Raw genomic sequence first — 20023 nt, forward strand, 5'->3', positions numbered from 1 at the left:
TTAAGGTTGATTTTGGTGTTGATTTAGTGAAACAAATAAAAAAGTTTTATCCTCACACCTACCCATTGTGTGTTGCAACCTTGCAAAAGTATCTATTATGCACTTTGGAAATGCATAGTTAAAGGTGCACGTGCTTTGATGAACGAATGACTAACATCGTTCATGATTTTGGCCGTGGAGGGAAGGTAATTGGAAAGCGTGGATCATTAAAAACTAATAAAAACAACAACAACAACAATGACAACAACGAATAAGTGTTTTCGGTTCTGTGGCTCATTTTATAGCAAAGGAGTAAAACAGCTGGAGGGGAGAAAAGAGGAAGGAAGGAAAGAAGGAAAGAAGTGGTGATGTTCTATTTCATGGGTTTGATTGGCTTCCTGGCAATTTGGGAGCGCTGTGAAGACGAGTGTTGTTGGTGTGTGTGTGTATGTGTGTGTGTGTGTGTGTGTGTGTGTGTGTGTGTGTGTGTGTGTGTGTGTGTGTGTGTGTGTGTGTGTGTGTGTGTGTGTGTGTGTGTGTGTGTGTGTGTGTGTGTGTGTGTGTGTGTGTGTGAGTTTGTGTGTGTCTGTACATTTGGATGTTTTGTCCCAACAGAAAAAAACAGCATTTTAAATGTGACCAAAGCAATAAATTCACATAATACACAGATACTTTATCCACATACTGTACAATACAAATAATGTTCTACTAATTTGGTGGCGAAACTTTGGGGAAGACCTTTTCCTGTTTGAACATGCCTTTGTCTCTGTGCACAAAGCCAGCTCCATAAAGAAATCGATTTCCCAGTTTATAGTAGCTCTTAAAAGGTCTGCATCAAGTCCTAACCTCAGCCTCAAATAACAACGATGAACCAAGCGGCACACATCACAGTTTGAAGCAGAAGCCAATATGGAAGTACCTTGAAGTGCAACCGACAGCTGCTAGATCCCCCAACTGACTCAAAAGATGTCAAATTCTCTCTAAAAATACTAAATCGATCATTTCATTAGTCATTATGGTCTCAATCACTACATTTGAGCCCTTTAATAAGTGTGCTGGTGGTCATTTTGGGGGAAAAAATACTTTGTTAATAAGATTTGAAGACTATAGACGCTTTGATGTCTGCCATGTGGGTGCTGATTGACAGCTGTGATTGACAGTTGGCTCACCTGCTGCTCTCCCAAAACTCAGGGACTAATACTGAGTCAAACTATTGTTGTAATACTTTGGTAAGTTTAATGTTATGTGGTTATAATAGCTTCCCTATCAGCATAATTTAGCTGAAAGTGGCTATTAAAATATCTCCTTCAAATGTGCTTTCAAGGTAAAGTGATGGAGGACAAAATCCACAGAGTGTCCACACAGTCATTTAAAAGTCATTGGAAGTATAGTAACAAAAAGACTTTGGTACTAAAAACACTGTAATGTTGAAACATAGAAGATGAAGATTTGACTCATTTTGTACGTATGAAGCTTCATATTAGCTTCAGATCAACTTTTAAATACTCAACGTTAATTGTTGGTTTTAGACACTTAAAAAAACTGTGAACTCTTCCTTTAATACTATAGTTTTTCACCATGATGTTCAACATGTACTGTAGGTGTAATGTCTCAATACTTTTGGTCTATTAGTGTTTATACTATCTATAATAACTACTTTTCAACTGAAAACCACTTCAGTAGCTTTTGTTTTACGGCTCACTGCTTTGAAAATGTTCACGACCCTCTGCAAAGTCACCTATGGGGGACAATATAGCAATAACTAAAGAGAGAGAGAGAGATTGAGAGAGAGATTGAGAGTGACAAAGATCAAAAGAGAGAGAGAGAGAAGACAGAAATAGATTGAGAGAAAAAACTAAGAAAGAAGGAGGGAACGAGTAATAGGCAGAGGCGATGAGAAGGAGTAAATAGATAACGACAGAGAATGAGTGAGAGATGGGAAAAAAGAAGACAAAGAAAGAAAATGAAAGAGAGCGAGAAAGAGAGAGAGGGTTCAGGCAAAGTTCAGTCTCATTAATAAATGATTGCAGTCAGCGGCGGTTCGACTCCAACATGTCAATAACGCGGACGAGCGACTCTCATTGCTTTTTTCTTTCTCTCCCCTCAGAGCAGGACAAAATGTTGTCAGAATGAAAATAAGGCGGCCCGTCCTTGGATTTGTACTCTGCGAGGGCAACATTTTGTCTTTCCATTTCCACTCTTGCTTTTCAAAACCCCTTGTGCCACTAGAAAATGTCTCCGTTTTGATCCCACTCGCTTGACGTGCTTGGAGAAAGGGGAGTAAGGGAGAGGAGGTGGGAGAGAGAGAGAGAGAGAGAGAGAGAGAGAGAAAGGGGGAGCCAACGCTACTCTTCTTCTTCCATTGGTGAGGAATGAGAAGAAGAGTTGCGGTATACGTGATGCTTGCCCTTTGAGGAAATTGCCGCCCACTCGAGCCTACAGGTGCAAAATAGTTGTTGTGAAGGAACGTAAAGCGCACTGACACACTGTGGATGTCGTGAGTCATCTGAAGACCTTCGAACCTACAGCAGCTTCTCGTCTGCAGCTTGAGTAGTTTGTGATTTAGAGATTTTATCGTGATGAATTTGATTTCTTTTTTTTCTTTTTTTCAAATGTAATGTAATTCAGCTGCTTGGCTGTCTGACAGCTGGCGAGGAGACGCTGCTTCACTACAGGGCAAAGGGACATTTAGAAGGACTTTATAAGCAATATAATGTTTTTTTTATTTTTAGCTTCTTGTGAAAACTGCTGTGACTGTGTGTGTCTGTGTTTTCTTGGCAGACACATTCAAGGGACCTAAAGTTTATTTTGAGGTTAAGGACTTAGAGACCCAATGATTAATGTATAGGGTAAAGCTAAATTTACTCCTCTGCACGGATAGTCGTAACCATCTCTGTAGACATACGCGGCGAAGAGGTCGCAGACGCAGACGAGAGGAAGGTTTGAAATGGAAAAGATAAAACATGTAAACACACAATCATAAAAGGAAACATCCAAACAAACATTTCCGAATAACCTCCTTCACCTGAATGAAGACTTCGGGGACGGGAGAATGAAAGTAGTCGAGTCCGAAGACAGCAACAAATCTGTGTGTATGTAATGTTCACCAATAACTTTTATCTTTGATATCCATACATATATAACTGAATAATACTGATGATTATAATCGCAATCTTATTTAAAGCTGTATCAACTATGTATTTTGGCCACTTGGAGCTTTGTGAAGTTGTTCAGTCTAATGTTGCCAGCAGATACAGAGCAAAGTTAAACATATAATTCATTTACAGTCGTGTTTCTGTCCAGTTTTCACTCAGCTTTTAGCTCTGGTTTGTTTGCCACCAACTGGTTGCAGATATCTGGCTCTGTAGCTGCTCCATGTTTAACTTTACTTCACCAGCTCATCGCTAACCTAGTTATCTGTTTGTGGGCCAATAGCGTAGCAGCAATCAATCACCAGTTTACTGAATGTTATTATCATCAGATTATCTCCTCTTGTTGCTGTTTGTTGCAAGTTGCAAGATAATGCTAGTTGTATGATCATGATTTTTGTTAAACAGGCTGATAAACTACTTATGAAAAGCTGACATCTATAGATTCCTGCACCTTTATTGCCATCTTAACCCTCCTGTTGTCCTCAGGTCAATTCTGACCAGGAGGGACAACAAGCATTAACTCTAACATGAGGTATAATTTCATTTAAATGAGGCTTATTAACCATCATTTACAAATAATATGTGTTAAACCAGTGGTAATAAGTTCAATGAAAGTTCGCTACAAAGGTCTAACCTACAGGCAACAAATGCCTAAGGTCTTTGGCATTTGTTGACTTCCTTTTTGTGTTTTTTTTGTGCAATCCTTGAAACATTTCAGTCCATTTTTGGGTTCTGGCCATCACAGAAGGAACAGTGTGGCTCATTGATGAGTTTTTAAATAGTTTATGGACAACAGCAACACAAAGGATTAAGATATATCAGGCTTTGGACACACACACACACACACACACGAACAATAGTTGTCAGTAGATCCATTCACTGCTCTGCACATGAGATTTTGTTAGTAATAAGAAGAAATATGGAAAATTGACAGTCATATCTTTTTGCTGCAGAACTTGCTCCAGCTGTTCTGTTAGTACGACACAGCTGTGATCATGCTGCTGAAAACACAAACACGGGGTGAAATTTATCACTTGAATCTGTTTTGACCAGATTTTATTTATAGGAATCATTTAACCAGACCAGGTGCGTGCGCCCAAATCAATTTTATTTTCTCATAAGCAGTAGATTATTCAGATTGGCAGAAAAGTGCTGTCAATGAGCCAGTTTGTGTTTATTTTTTATTTTTTATGATACCTCACCACACACACACTTTTAGGCTCAATGGAGAAGCCAGACTGCTCAAAAAGCATTAACACAGCAGGAAGGAGCGAGTATAACTGACAGATGATGAAAAGCAATAATACGTACGAGAGCTCGGCGAAGTCCGTCATCTGGATTTTGGACATGCGAGCCAGGATCTCCATCAGGTGGAGGCCTTCGTCTGTCTGCAGCGCGCTGATGATGGAGAAGAAAGAAGGAGGGATAAGGTGAGGAAGAAGAGAGAGAGAGAGAGAGAGAGAGAAAGATTAAAATCATCAGATATTGTATCCAGGGTTGTGAAGGTTACTTTGGAAATATAATAGGTTACCAATTAAAATGTATGTATCATGGATACTGACATGATTTATAAGGGAGATCATTTCTTATAAAGCAACATTTATCAAGGTGGATTTCCAAAAAGGACGTATACACGTATACATCACGTAAACATGAGGTCTTCTTTATTATAAAATACCACAAAGGGAGAAGAAGACAGACGGTCAACTATTGGACGCTGGTGTCTGTAGTGTAGTGGAGTTGACTAGCAAAAGTTAAGTTTCCTAAAATGTGGTTGTTATTGAACACTCTTAAACCTTTTCTATTTAAATATCTACAGTATCATGTTGATAGAGGTTTCCTCTGCTTGTTAATGTTTAAAGCTCTATTTTTGTTTTGTTTTTTATTATAATTGGGTTTTCTTCTTTTTAAATTGTATTTGTTAATGTTTACAATTTGTGCTGTTTAATATTTTGTTTTTATGTAAAGCACATTGAGTTGCCTGTGTATAAAAAATGCACTATAAAACTGCACTGCCTAGAAAAAGTTGTCTTTAAACACTCTAAAAACTTAATTTCAATATCTACATTATTATGTTAATTGATGACGAAGTTTTCTCTGCTTGTTAATGTGATGAAACTTTGAAGCTCACTTAAATTAAAACTGTTTTTCTTTCACTCATTGATCAATCAAAAGTCAGAATCAGTTCAGATTTAATTCATATTATATAAACACTTGAAATAGTTTGATGTTCAATGAAGGTTTTAATCATTTATCACTTCTTAATTTAAGAAAATAAACTAAATCTGAAGTTTGTGCACTTGAATCCTGTCTTTATTTCTTGTGACAGGCAAATAGAAGAAGAAAAAGAAGGACTTGAACAAGAAGTAGGGAGCTCAGTTTGAATGAAATGAGACCAGCAAACCAGAAAAAAAACAAATACGTTCGACACAAAAAGCAACCAGCTGAGGTCAGATATGTGTGAAGTGCAGCAGCGAGGTAGTGAGGTGAATACTGAAGAAGAAGAAGTGAGGAAGGTCTCGTTATCATCACTCTCTGCGCTCTTATTGTGTGCGCTGACAGGAAGTGACAAGGTCAGACCTTAAACACCAACTCTGTAGAGTCATTTAACAAAATAAAATGGCTTTGGCAGTTTTCCACAATGAGAATGACCTCTCTGTTTGTAAGTGTGGGCTTCCTCGAAAAAGTTTTTTCTTTTTTTTTGGACTGAAAACAAAACATTTTTGCCTCCTGTTGTCCTCGAGTCAAGGAAGGAAGGATGGATGGAAGGAAAGGAAGGAGGGAGGGAGGAAGGAAGGGAGGATGGAAGAAGGAAGGAAAGGAGGGAGGAAGGAAGGAGGGAGGAAGGAAGGAAGGGAAGAAGGAAGGGAGGAAAGGAGGAAAGGAAAGAAGGAAGGGAGGAAGAAGGAAGGAAAGGAGGGAGGGAGGAAGGAAGGAAGGGAGGTTGGAAGAAGGAAGGAAAGGAGGGAGGATGGAAGGACGGAGGAAAGAAGGAAGGAAGGAAGGTAGGAGGGAAGGAGGAAAGAAGGAAGGAGGGAGGGAGGGAGAGAGGAAAATAGGAAGGGAGGAAGGAAGGAAAGAAGGACAGAGGAAAAAAGGAATGGGGTAGGGGGGAGGGAAGAAAGAGAGAAGGAGGGAGGGAGGAAGGGAGGAAGGAAAGGAAGGAGGGAAGGAAAGAAGGAGGAAGGACAGACGGAAAGAAGGAAGGGAGGAAAGAAGGAACAGTCAAAACAGACGCGGTCAATTTGACCCGGGAGGACGACACGAAGGTTAACTCTTATATACTGTTATATTCTGACCACAGTATTTCCTCATAATTAGTCTTTATACCAAACTTCTGAATCCCAAATCATATATAAACACCTCATCAATCACAGATAAATGGGTGATTTATTTAGTTATATAACATAATTGTCCTTTGTTACATAAAGATTATTTCAATGAATTATATTAAATTTCGGTGAATCCGACAGTATGTTTGAATGTTTTAAAGAAATATGGCTCAAACAGTCTCCTTTAAACTTTAAAAACTGTATTAAAATACTACTGTTAGAAAAAAGTGATTTATGATGGATGTTAACTAGGAGATGCTGAAGGATAGTTATCATCTAAAGCATGTACAACTGTAGAAGTTTTACTCCACATGTCTGAAAGAATAGCCAAAAGCGAAGCTCATTTAGACATGTGACCCCAGACTACTTTGAGTTTTATAGTATACATTTTTGTATATTCTGGGTCAAATTAAGAGAGATCATCAAATTTAAGGCTTAAAGAAAAAAGTGTTGCTCTCAGATCAAATTTCCCCCTTGAAACAAGGTATTACAACACATTTTTGAAGATTTTGAAAGAATAAGCTCAAAAACTGGTACATACTCAGTTAATGTGGATATAAAAATGGTAAATAATGATAATAAAAATAATAAGAATAATGAATAAAGACAGTAAATGTACTTGAATAAAGTGTTTTAGAGTAACTGCATCATTCCTCTCTGTAAAAAAAATATCCCAAATTCAGTTTAATGATCAAAAAACTTTAAAACATTGTGTGATCTGAAGATCGTATTTATTTCTTGTTTCTATTGTTTTATTTTCTTTATTTCCTTCATTTTCTTTCTCTTTGTTCCCCACTGTTCTTCTTTCTTTCATTCTCTGCTCTCCACTTTTCTTTCTATTTATTTCCTACTGTGCTTCATTCCTCATTATTTTGTTCCTTCTAAGTTTGCAGCAATTAATCAATGAATGATTAAAGTAATCAATTTAAAGCAACTAATTTGATAATTGCTTAATTTGAGTCATTTTTCAAGCAAAAAATAACCAAGAAGTCTCCAGTTGTAGCTTCGTAAATATGAGAATTTGATGTTTTTTTCTTTGATATATGCAACAATTGAATATCTTCAGATTCAGATCACCATCGGCTCCAACAAGTCATAAATAATCAAGAAAATTAACTGCTAATTAATCATTCCTTCTTTGCTTCTGTTGTTAATGTTTGTCCTTTCACTCCTGATCTGTTTTCACCCAACAGAAAAACTCCATTCCTCTCTATCAGGACTTTTGGATACTTCGGTGTCCCTCCTGATAGTCACACAGCAGCTAAATTTAAACAGAGAAACTAACAATTGAGGAATTACAAATGAAGTGAGTCAATTAAAAACAATTGTTGTGTTTTTCTGTGTTTTTTTGTGTGTGCTGGGAAACGACGCTTAAAGCTCAATATCCAAACTCTGAGCTAATTGCTTCCTATCTGCTGCGGACTCGTCTGACCCCCCCCCCCCAGAGAGGAGACGCTTCCATACACCTGCAGGATGCACGGTATATATCTCAACACCTGGTGTGACTCTGACTGTGGTGAATATGGAGACGAAAGAGGAGAGATATCCTGCAGATTGTGCAAATCACTCACTTTTTAAATATATCAAATTATGTAAAATTAGCAGTCAAGTTCTGTAATTTCTGTGTATTGTTCATTTGAGTTTCTAAACAGCACTGAAGAGGCACTTTTGTAATTTAGGCAAACAGTTATAATCATGGGTGACAAAGAAAACACAGAAAACAGTGTTTTTAAATGGTAAAAAAATATATTTACTGGTGAGATGAAAAAAAACCCCAAAAGGGCTTATAAAGACATCTCAAGAAAAAATATGAAAACATTACAAAATATATTATATTTGACCTAAAAAGAAAAGTCGCAGTACTCTTTGTATATTCTGGCAGCAAGTGCCACAAAAATAGACAGATGTTTTTGTATTTTTTTTTGCTTTTATGTGTTTATTTTTTGGCTGTTTTCTGATTTTAAAAATACATTTTCTTGTCTAAAAAGTCAAATTGTTGCATATAATTTGTCTGGAAGTTCAAAAAATATGTTTTCCAAGTGTCATGAAACGTCAAAATACAGCTTTATTTGGTGACACCGATGGTCACTAACGGCAAAGCTAAATGTTTTAATAACACGGCTGCCAAAGTCACACACAAAAAATGACACGTGAATCGACCAGCGGAGGCAGCACAGTCGCCTTGAGAGAGAGCAGAGAGCAATAAAAGAAGAAAAATTATAGTTTCGTCATCTATGCTGTGCTTCATCTTCCGAGTAATTGCATCCATATAACTTCTCGGTCATTCGGTTGTCGTATGAATCAAAGACAGTCAGGAGAGACAAATTCAGCCAGTGAAAATACAACAACATTGAATGGCTAAAACTGAAAAAGTACGCCTCGAAAATTGTGTTTTATGTGTTTTATAAGAGAATATGGCTGACTCTGGTTAAATCACAGCCCAAAAAAAAAGAAAAACTATCTATGAAAAGTTACTGACAGGCAGATATTCCTCTCCATCTTGCCCTCCTTCAGCGTGCAGAACAGACAGCAGTTACAACAGCCCACAGTATGAGTCAGTCCTCCACAGTGCAGAACAGCTGCTTCAGATCTGACACCAGTGATCACTCTGCCAGCCTGCAGATCCTCAGAGCTGATGGCTGCACTGGAGAGATCTCACAGCAGCTTTAAAACGTCAGCTCTGCAAGCATACAGCGTGCCGGGTTACACATCAAAACCCTCCGTGATACGACAGCCTGTGCTTTGGCAGCTTTGATGAATGTGATCCTTGCATTTCTTATCATGCCCTACTTAAATATATTACTTAGAACAACACAAAAGCCTGTTCTGTCCAACGATGCTGCTGATGCAAAGCTGCAAGAATCATATTGTGAATGCTACAGCTGCAACTAACAGTTACTTTCTTTAACAATTATTCTGCCAAGTATCTTCTCAAGTACTCATTTAGTCTATGAAATGAAAAGAGATCTCAGTGATGTCTTTAATTTGCATGTTTTGACTGAAAAATCATCATATTTGAGAAGCTAGAGCTAGAAAATATTTGTTGTTTTTCCTTCAAAAATGGCTGAAATAATTATCTGATAATCAAAATAGTAGCTGATTACATTTCTGTCAATCTATTAATTGATTAATTGTTGAAGCTCTGGTAAATACTTACAAAACAACAATGTGAAATCACGTTTTGTAAACCAGAATATCCGTCCTCAATCCTACTTCCTCTGGACTCAGTCAAAAAAGAGTTTCTAGTAACCAAATTTCAGACCAAAATCAAACAAATTTGGTTTGGAGTTCAACATTAGTCACCTCCGATACATAATTTAGCACTATTGTCATCGATATTGTCTCTTTTCTGTCTCCTGTTCAGCCAATATCATCAGTCCAGGCTCTGCAGATTATCAGACACCAGTGAGTCATGTTCTTTGGTGACAGGAGTGTCTGAGAAGAATTTGGATATACGGTTGAACATTGAACAAACAGATTTCTTCAAACTTCAAAAATTCATGTCCTGCCTTTGAGGCTTATCCCCCTCGATGCTTTCACACCGAGGCGCACAGAGAGAAAGGAATCCAACATGACAAAGAAATAAAAGACGGACATGCATAATCTAATGCCACGTTCCATTTACCTTCGGAAGTTTGAAGTTGGAGCTGGGAATGACGTCACACCCGAGTTTGAACCGTTCCAGTTTAGAAGTCAGAAAACCAGTTCTAGCCAGGTTAGCCATTGATACTGTAGCAATACCAGTTAATGAAAATGCATTTTGATGTATTTTGCGCATACAAACCAGGCGGGGAGCTCCTGACCTCTGCAATGAGGTCAACGTGAAAGTAACTTAGAACTGCATTCTATTAAAAGGCCACCAGTGGGCGACTGTTTTGGTGTCAAAAGGACTTCCGTCTCTATACAAGTCAATTGAGAATTCACCGACTTCTCACTTGATTTCTAATCTCAGTAAATGTTTTCAAAATGTGTTTATGGTCTCAAACGATGGTTTAAAGCCTTCTTCAATGCAGTATGATGTTCATTTGTGAAATTTTGCCCTCACTGATTTTATATTTGACGATAAAGCAGGGTATGCATTAGGGCGTGGCTACGTTGTGATTGACACATTGATTGATTCACAGGTTCAGGAGCACGGACAGATAGACTGTATGGAAATAGCCGTGAACTTGGAGTTTCGTGGTTATAGTTAGTTGTAACAGCTAACTTGGTTAGCATCACCAGGTTGCCGGTGTAGACTGTGGTAGGTAGGCGTGCAATTTCCTTGAGATCCAGATAAAGCAAGACAAAGCTGCTAATAAACTGGATTTTACTACTACTTTCACACCACTGATGCACAGGGCTACCATGGTGGTGAGGTTCTTCCGACCTTCCGAGTCGAAACTCCAACTGAAATTTATGACTAGGAACTTGGAAAATCTTGACTTCCGAGTACAAATCTAACCAACACCAACACTCAGGTTTAATTAGTGTGAAATCACCAACGTAAAAAACTAAGAACCAAACAACATACAGCTCAGTCATTTCATATATCACAACTAATATCACCAAGCTGTTGCTGTCACCATTGATAAAGATCTTTGAAAGAAATACTATCATAGAAAGTAATACTCTTGGTTTAAAAAAGGCTTTCTTGTTGTACATTAATGATCAGTTTTACAAGTTAAAGCGATAAAGCGACACCGAAGTTGACCTTTGTCGAACACATCTCATCATTTCACAGCTTTACACTATTCATGTGTAAATGTAAGATAATAATAACCTCTCAAAGTCGTGGTTTTGTGTCGCAGTTTATCATCAGAAAGGTCTATAAACCTGTGAAACTAATTAAGTAGTGATAGAGCACACTCAGGTAACAAAATACAGAGGAATCGTGGGTGCATGTTAGGAAATATATAATTATAGATTCCTGATGATACACTTCAGCAATTACGAGAAAAAAAAGCACATGCCCCCTTTTTTCCCTGTGCCAATTACTATGTTCTGCCTGATAATCAATTAAGCTAATTGAGGTGTAAAATCCATTAAAAAAACTGAATTTATTTTGGTGGACGGCATTTGAGAGTTTCACATCGCCCCACATTGTGTTCGTCCTCGACATGTAAATGTGTTCAGTGAAGTGTGTTAAACAATGCTTCACTTTTCTTTTCTTTTTTTAAAGGACATTTTGAAAGAATAAGACTGCATTTTAATAACTTTTTAAAATGCAAATCACATTGGTAATGTGCATCATGATTCATCAGGTGTGTGTTTGTGTGTGGGAAGAGAAAAAAAAAACTCAGGGAGAATCATTTATGGGATGAAGGGTTAAGAGATGGTGAGAAAAACAAATGTATGTGCCTAGATCTGTGTGTGTGTGTGTGTGTGTGTGTGTGTGTGTGTGTGTGTGTGTGTGTGTGTGTGTGTGTGTGTGTGTGTGTGTTGGGGACCAGGTGTTTTCCTCCAGCTGTGATGAATCACCCTGTCCTCCTCCTCCTCCTCCTCTTCCTCCTCCTCCTCCTCGCCATGGGCCACAGGAGGAGGTGATACACTGAACCCACCAGGAGGTTCCTGCTATCAGGCTTCACCTTTGCCACAGTGCTAAAAATGTCAGGAGTTTGCATCTAATCTGTCTTTTTACAGCTGTTCTGCAGCACTGCACTGACGCTGGTGCTTTTTAGAGAAATGGAGGATGTTTTACTCCTTACTGAGCATCATGTAGCTGTACTTTCTCATCCAAAGCTATTTAGCAGAGAGTATCACTAAACATATCTGTATCTGTATCAGGGCTCATGAAAGGGTTTAATAAAAAGTTTGGAGTGAGATTACATCTGTTAGGTACATTGGCCAGGAAGTGCAAAACAACATTACAAAATGTCAAACAAAAGTTTGAGACAAATTTACATTTTGGAAAACAAATTAACAATATTTAGGGTTTGGGTTTCCTCAGCAGTTAACTAAACCACAGACATACAGACGTATATCTATGAAATAAACTAGCTGCTGCTCTGATGCTGTGTACAACACTGAACAGAGTTTTCTCCGCCTTGCAACGCTTTCACAACTTGTTTCTTAATCACTCTTCAGCACCACCTGGTGGCAGAATGTATACAACGCTTAACTCATGAGTGAACCAACTGCAATGCAAATTAAACTTAATGCGCTTTGGCTGCATCCAGTTCTCCCAATTATTTTTGCTACATAAAAACCAGTACAATTTTATATAATGTTCATAATTAATCAGCGCAAATAGAAATTAAAAAATGGGTTAATCCAATAAAAGACAAATTCAGCTAAATTCTAATAACTATACATGCTTGTAGCCGGGGGAAAAATTACCCGGCAACAAGAAATACTATTTTTCTAATTGGCTGGTAAGTCGATAAATCAGAGATATCCGACCTTGAGTGCCCTGAAAGGCTCCTTAAAATAAAGTTTATTATTATTATTATTATTATTATTATTATTATTATTATTATTATTATTATTATTATTATTATTATATATGCCTAGGCCTCGACCGTTCCTTTCTGTATATATACATTTTTGTGCAGTGGGCTTTGTCAATTCTCAGTGTGAGAAATGTCAGGTATAAATAAATTATAAAACACAGCATCATCAGCATAGAGACACTGTGCTGTGTGCAGCCAATAGACAATAAGGTGTAGCTGCAGTGTTTCAGGTTTGCCACCACTGTGTTGGGCAGGTGATAGATGCGTTTATGGTATTTGTGTCCCACAGCTGACGGACTGTTAGCCTAGCATGCTAATCCTACATCAACATATGGATGAGACCATCTGCAGATAGATTCAGATGAAGGAGCAGGGTAAGTTAACAGCTAATTAGAATAGTTATAATTAAAGTTTATAGTTATAATTAACCTTTATAATTGTAGTTTAATTAAAATCTGAATATATGAGTGGAAAGTACTGTTCTTGCTGCTGAATTTGTAACGTCGCTTAATGTTTTTACATACTTTAACCACAAATATTAGCAGGACAACTACAGAGAATTACAGGAACTCACATTACACACACTATCACTGACTGTCCCTGTAACAAACTCTCAGCACACAACAACTATTAGATAAGAGTTATTGGCACCTTTAAAGAAAGCTATGAGCTGTGAGATGTTTTGTATACAAAGTAAGAAGTTTTTTTTTTTCATGTTCATGTTTAAAGTTTAAAGTAAAAGTGATGAAGAGATATAGTGGGATTGTAAGAGTGCCAGACATCTTGAAACTTTTCTTCAAAAGAAAAAACTAACAAACACAAAGCACAACCTTGTCCTCTTCACAGTTAAATCACAGCTTGACACTGAGGAGGAAACAGAGTGTGCAGAGATCAGGTACCAGGCTGCACAAATAAGACTTCCTAAAAAGGCAGCACTCTTAATGCATTGTGTGTATTTTTGTATAGTGCAGTGTGACATTTTCACCAGGTCAGATGTGTGCTGTGCCCCTTTTTTCCACAGTACATAGAGGACTTGAAGCTTTGTTCAAACACCAAAATATATGTGAAAAGATGTAGATATTAAGAAGATTCTTGCCACAACTAACTCCACATGTAACCCTCTTTCTTTCTGATGCACTGCAAAATCTCAAAGTGGCATTTTTAACCATGTTTGCATGTGACGCTGTACTTTGCTCGCTCCAGGAGAGATTTGACACAATAATGCAAACTGTCAAGGACAATTTTAAGGTGCTCTATTGAAGTTCGGAGATCTCACAGGATTGTCAAGAGACACTTTGAAGAGTCGCTGTAAAGGTTAAGAGAGGAATCCGCTGACTGCACTTGACATCTGCTGTATAAAAAAAATTACGGAGGACATCTTAAACCTTCCGGCTGCTCACTTCAGATCAGAGCGACGCTGCCTCCAAATCTGTGTCATGAAGTTAGAAGAGTTGTACCTCGATGGAGAGTTTGCTGTAACACTTTCTGGCAGAGTATAGTTACTGTTTTTGAGCTGACACAGGCCAAGTCAGTCCCACCACTCCCATATTTAAGACCTTATTCGTCCCTGCAGCCTCTGACATTTTAAAAATAACTCAAAGTGTTTTTTTATATTGTACTTATTGTCTGTCTATTATGGTTGTTATCTGATGGTTACTGTATGGCTGTAGAACAAATTGCCCCGCAGGGATAATAAATATATTCTTCATCCTTGATTTGAAAATCGTCCTTTTCATTGTTTCACAACACAAAAGGAAGATCCCAAATAAAGGGTACTTAAAAAGTACAACAGATTGCACGCTTGGTTAGCATGTGTTTTGCAGGTGATCTACTAATAAAAGCTGCACAAATGACAACAGGTGCAGACAGCAGGTGCAGACAGCAGAGGTCAGCCGAGAAGCAGCCGACCTCACCCTCGCTTGAAAGGCACAGATGAGTGACTCCCATCTCCTCCACAAGATCACTACGGACACACCAAAGCGCTAAAGAACTGCTCTGCACAACACCATCTGATACCTCCGAGGCTGCCTGGGTCAAGGCAAGATGGAGGGACCAGTGGAAGTCAGCAGAACCAACCATCAAGGCTCTGCCACTACATTGAAGACCTCACAGATGTTTCCGGCCAGCACCTGCCCTGAAAGCAATGGATAACCCTTTGGAGCAGCAATGCAAAAATGGGCTCTCACTGAATGTGAACATGCAGCTGCCCGACACACCAGCCACCAAATGGCAATCGTGGTCTAATTGACCTGGACAATGAAACACTGGACAGGCTTGCCTCAACAGAGCTGAAGGTCTAAGGATACACACCAGAAGAAGAAGGAGCAGTATTAAATGACTGACTCCATAACTGAAGTTTTAAACCATAAATTTAAGAGGGTGATTATTTTCAACCATTTAAGATGAAAATAGAAAGAGATGAATGTTGTTCCCCTCACTGCTTCGTCAACTTCTTTAGTTTTTGTTTTGTTTTGTTTTTTTAATTAAAACTTTTGAATTGCCCCCTTTGTGTGATATAAAATTAAAAAGAGATAAAAATTAAATAAATACTAATTTTCACTCCATGGTAATGTGTTTTTATACACTCATACAACAAAGCTAAGGTCATTCAATTTTAGATTTTTATTATAAATCCTAATTTTTTTTTTTGTTGTTTGTTTTGATTTTACATTTTTATCAGTCTTATTTTCTCTCTTCTTCATTTTTATTCCTTTCCTTTATGTTGTTTTCGGTTTACACTTTTTTCACAATTTTCTTTTTCTGTGTTATTATCAGCTTGTCAGTCAACTGTGAAGCGCTGAACTTCATTAACCTGTATGAAAGGTGTTATATAAAGTTTTGTGTGTTTTTATTTTTTGGTGTTTTGGTGATAGAATATAATGCATAAATTAATTATCACAGATTGGCACCAACATTTACCAGCTTCTATCACCATCATACCCTTCTTCCACCTTATTTGTATCTACATATAAGTCTAAAATCAGCTAAACAGCAATAACCACAGCAGAAAAAGTGCCACTTTTCAGTTTCTATATCCTCTTTTTATTAAATTATCCTATTTTTGTCTTCACTGGTGTAATCGCCATACATCAATTAGGAAATGTGCATGAAAATGTAATAGTGCTTGAGGAAAAACTCTGCTTAGGATGATCTTTATCAGGAAAGTGGGTTCACGTTTGAATCTAACCAGATATGATCTACAAATGTGGAACATCAATGAAGTCTGTAACGCCTGGAAATCTGCTCTCTAATCAGTTTAGTAGGTTTTTAAAGTATGTAATTACTCTTAATTAACTCCACACTGCCTGTTTCAGCTGAGGTGTATTAAAGTGGAAACCAGAATGTGGTAAAAACCAAACTACCTTTAGTGTAAAACTGTCCCTGAAGCATTTCATAGATAGCAGCTGTCTACTTCAGTTTGTATAAAAAATATAAGATGGAAAAAATGAACCGATACATGTTGAACAGCATCAAGAACCTCTGCCATAAAATAAATAAAACCTCCCATGAAAAACAGACTCAATAAAACCTGATTATAACCTTCTACAGATTCAGGAATGTTTCATTATACTCAAGGTCTCCCCTATAGTACGGCAATAAACGAAGTATATATATATATATATATATATATATATATATATATATATATATATATATATATATATATATATATATATATACACATGGCAACTATTCATTTCTGTAATCAAGCCAGATATGAAGCACCTCTTCTGATTAAAAGCTTGATATTCACGCTGTCTGTCGTGGCTGCTGGTTTAATGTACTGACACATGATTATCATTTAAATACTCCTGAGCTGAATAGCAGCTTTATAGTGTAGATACAGATAAATGAGATTCAAAGTGAGAAGATATAAAACTACCCAAGGTAACGTAAAGGAGGTTTAACCTTTACATACTGTTCATATTCAGCACCTTCGCAGTAAAAATCCCCCTTATAAAAAGTGTTTTAAATTCTGAGCCACAGATCTGTTTAGAAAGCATCAATAGTCGATCTGACTGATCAATAAATGTGATTAAACATTGATTAATGTCTCAGAGAGCAGAGAGAGTGTGTTTTTTAGCTTTTACACCACTCATTTTTGGAGAAAAAACAGCTACTATCACACAATATCATGTCCTATTTTACCTAAGACATGAAAATATAACATAGCAATAATGATTGAAATGTTATTTTATGTAAAGTGAAAATGACAAGAACTTTATGGAACTGCAGGGTTTATTGTATAACCTTTAGAGCCATCAGTCTTCACTGCTATACCATAAAAGAAATCCTCATAACCACTATCTTATTAAAACTATTTACTATTCATTTATCGAAAAGCCATGTCATATAGATACGGGTCAAATCTGAGCCTGAAAAGCCTCAATGGACAAAAACCGGCCACTTTAGAATAAGTCATCAAATGTCACGGTTAAAGACATTTGTGGTGTTTTTACAGCTTTAAATTTGACCCGAACAGTATATAAGGGTTAAGTTAAAAAATTAAAAATGCTCATATTAAGTCTGTGTGCTGGTGTACAACTCTCCATCATTAAACATATTAGAAACCCTGACACCTCGAGATGTGTTTTTTTTCCTTTATAAAGTAACATTTATAGTTTTTTTCTGCAGGTGGAAGGAGAGAGAGAGACAGTCACAGGCCATAAAAGGCCTTGAGCCAGAATTACACTTGCAAGGATCCGTGCTGACGTTTCAACACTGAACACACACGAGCATTTCTTTTCTAAAAGGACTTCAATCTCAAACTGAGGAGCAGAGAAATCAATATGAAAATGACTTTGCCCTTGGTGCGAAGGAGAAAGGATGGCCTGCTGTGTCCTCTCGTTGCATGCTGGGTAATATTTGACATCTAGTGGCTCAGTAGACACGTGTTTTATCAGAAACTTGTTGAATATCAGGACTTTATAAAAACGTTCCCCTCTATCTGGGTTTGTTTTTGTCTCATTATTAACTATCCTCTCTCTCGTATCAGATCATCCCTCTCTCACACCATGAAATCTACTAATTCCCCTCACCTGGTTTTCCCCACCTCATCTCCTCAACTGCAGCATTTGCTCATTAGTCCCTCAGTATGTATATACACTAGTCCATTCTCACTTGCTCCCTGCCAGAATGTCTCGTGTGTTACCTGCTGAGCTCTCCGGCGTTTCTTCTTCCGTTTTGCCTGGACTTTGGATACATGCCTGCCCCATTGTTGGATGTGTTTGCCTTTTGTTAGACTGATCTCCTGGTTTTGACCCTGCCTGAATTGGTTACAACTTGCCCGTCGCTGTGTCGTGCTTTTGGGTTCTCATCTGCCAGTACCAAAACATTACTCTCTACTCACACAAAAACTCACTGATTAAAGTTCTGTCCCCTTACCAAATCATTTATCTCCACTCTTCTGTTTTTATGACTAACAGCAGCAGACAGAGACAATCATTTTATAGGCTGCATGATAAGTATGCAGCAAATATAACAGCCTTATTTTTATCTATTGAATGATATTGATTAGCTCTACGTGGGCACAGTAAGAACCTGAAATCTGAAACTGAAGGACTCCATTAATTGCTGTTGTTAACATATTTGCATCTTATAGAAATATGAGTAGATCCATTCATTAATGTGCAACAAAAGCAACAAAAAAAACAACTTGATATGAAGATTTCTGATGGTGTTTTTTTACATTCAGATAAATTACATAATTGTATTGTAAGTATGTAATTTGTCAGTAAAAAAGTGACGTTTGCTTTGGTAGAACAAGTCTATCAATCAAATAATTGACTGTTACTCTTCTTCTTTGTACACATTATGACATTAAAACATGTAACAACAGAATATGAAATATAGAATAATGGTTGGTAAGACATAAAAAACAATGTTTAATCATATCTAAACTATGGCAGTTCACAAAGTTTCCCAGCTAATTAATAAAACTAATACAGACTAATAAAACAACACTGCAATAAATCCTGAACTCATTAGATTCTAATTTTCGTTTTTACGGTGAAACTGCGTTACGGAGGCGTTGAATTAAATTTGTAGTAATTTTTGATGCTTTAGTTTCCTGTTGCCTTGTTCGAGGCGTTTCTAAGAAATAAGAAATTGCTGCACAGAAAGGTCAAATATTATGCTTACAGTAATTTATAAACTGTTAATGTATTGGATAGCTTATTTATGAAGCGTAAAATGTTTGTCACCATTTTTTAATTCTTTGTTAATCAAATTTAAGGGATCTTAATCAAGAATATGGTCATGTTGTGCATTTAAGTTAAAATACTGTCACTGGATTTTTAAAAACTAATCTAATATCAGCCCTGATATTAAATGAAGGAAAGGAGGAAAGTGTAGTATTGATTCATATTTTCCTCCCATCCTTAGTACTCACTCTGTGTCTGTGATGACGTAACCGAACACGTCGTCGTCGGCCTTCTTCCTGTTGGTTTTGACGTCCAGCTGCAGCTCGGGGACGTGCATCGTCTTCTTGTGCGGCTTGTCGTACACGAGCGCGGCGGGAGGAGGCGCCACCTCTTTGATCCAGCCCTCCACCTCCGACACTTCCTCCACAGACTGGGTGGCGTCCTTCTTCTGCACCGTCATCCCCGCCTCGCTGGTACGACTCTGGACGTTCTCCAGCCCCACCTGTTGGCCCTGGGGTGTCTCCACGGCGATGTCGTTGCGGTTTTTGGTTGATGGAGAGGAGGCGGAGAAGGGGGTTTTGTCCAGGTAGGCGAGGAGTTTGGTGAAGAGGTTTTCACTGTCGGGCTAAAAGAAAAAAAAAAGTGAGAAGTGTCAACAGACAGAGATGGAAACACATTTTCCAAATCTTGAAAAGCAATGTTGTTTTCTGATGTACAGATATATATGCTTAAAGTTATGTTAAATGTATTTAAGGGTCCATTTTAAAGGATGCACATATTTATATTCTGTGGCTCTTCTACTTTGCATGATTTGCACTTTAAAAAAACTCCTTAATTGCAGCCTTTTAGTTTTATGTCTATAACAGCTCTTAAGCTCTGAACTTACATTTACTAGCAGGAAGCATTTTTGCATAGGTTAACCTCAAGTTTTGGACCTTTAACTATGCTTAAACCAACAGGCATAACTCAAAAAACGAGGTATAGTT

At 37.6% G+C, this 20023-nt stretch overlaps 1 protein-coding gene across 1 annotated transcript in view; it reads right to left on the bottom strand.

Annotated features, from left to right (window-relative positions):
* The window catches only part of LOC133991020 (receptor-type tyrosine-protein phosphatase N2-like), a gene marked incomplete at its 5' end in the record, with an annotated part of 213070 nt that overhangs the window by 169201 nt on the left and 23846 nt on the right, over positions 1-20023 (bottom strand). The window contains 2 exons of the mRNA XM_062429469.1: positions 4443-4529; positions 19286-19662. Of these exons, the coding sequence (XP_062285453.1) occupies positions 4443-4529; positions 19286-19662 (464 nt within the window). The remainder of the gene's footprint in view (positions 1-4442; positions 4530-19285; positions 19663-20023) is intronic.

The sequence above is a fragment of the Scomber scombrus genome, chromosome 11 (genome assembly GCF_963691925.1).
Source record: "Scomber scombrus chromosome 11, fScoSco1.1, whole genome shotgun sequence".
Classification (NCBI taxonomy): Eukaryota; Metazoa; Chordata; class Actinopteri; order Scombriformes; family Scombridae; genus Scomber; species Scomber scombrus.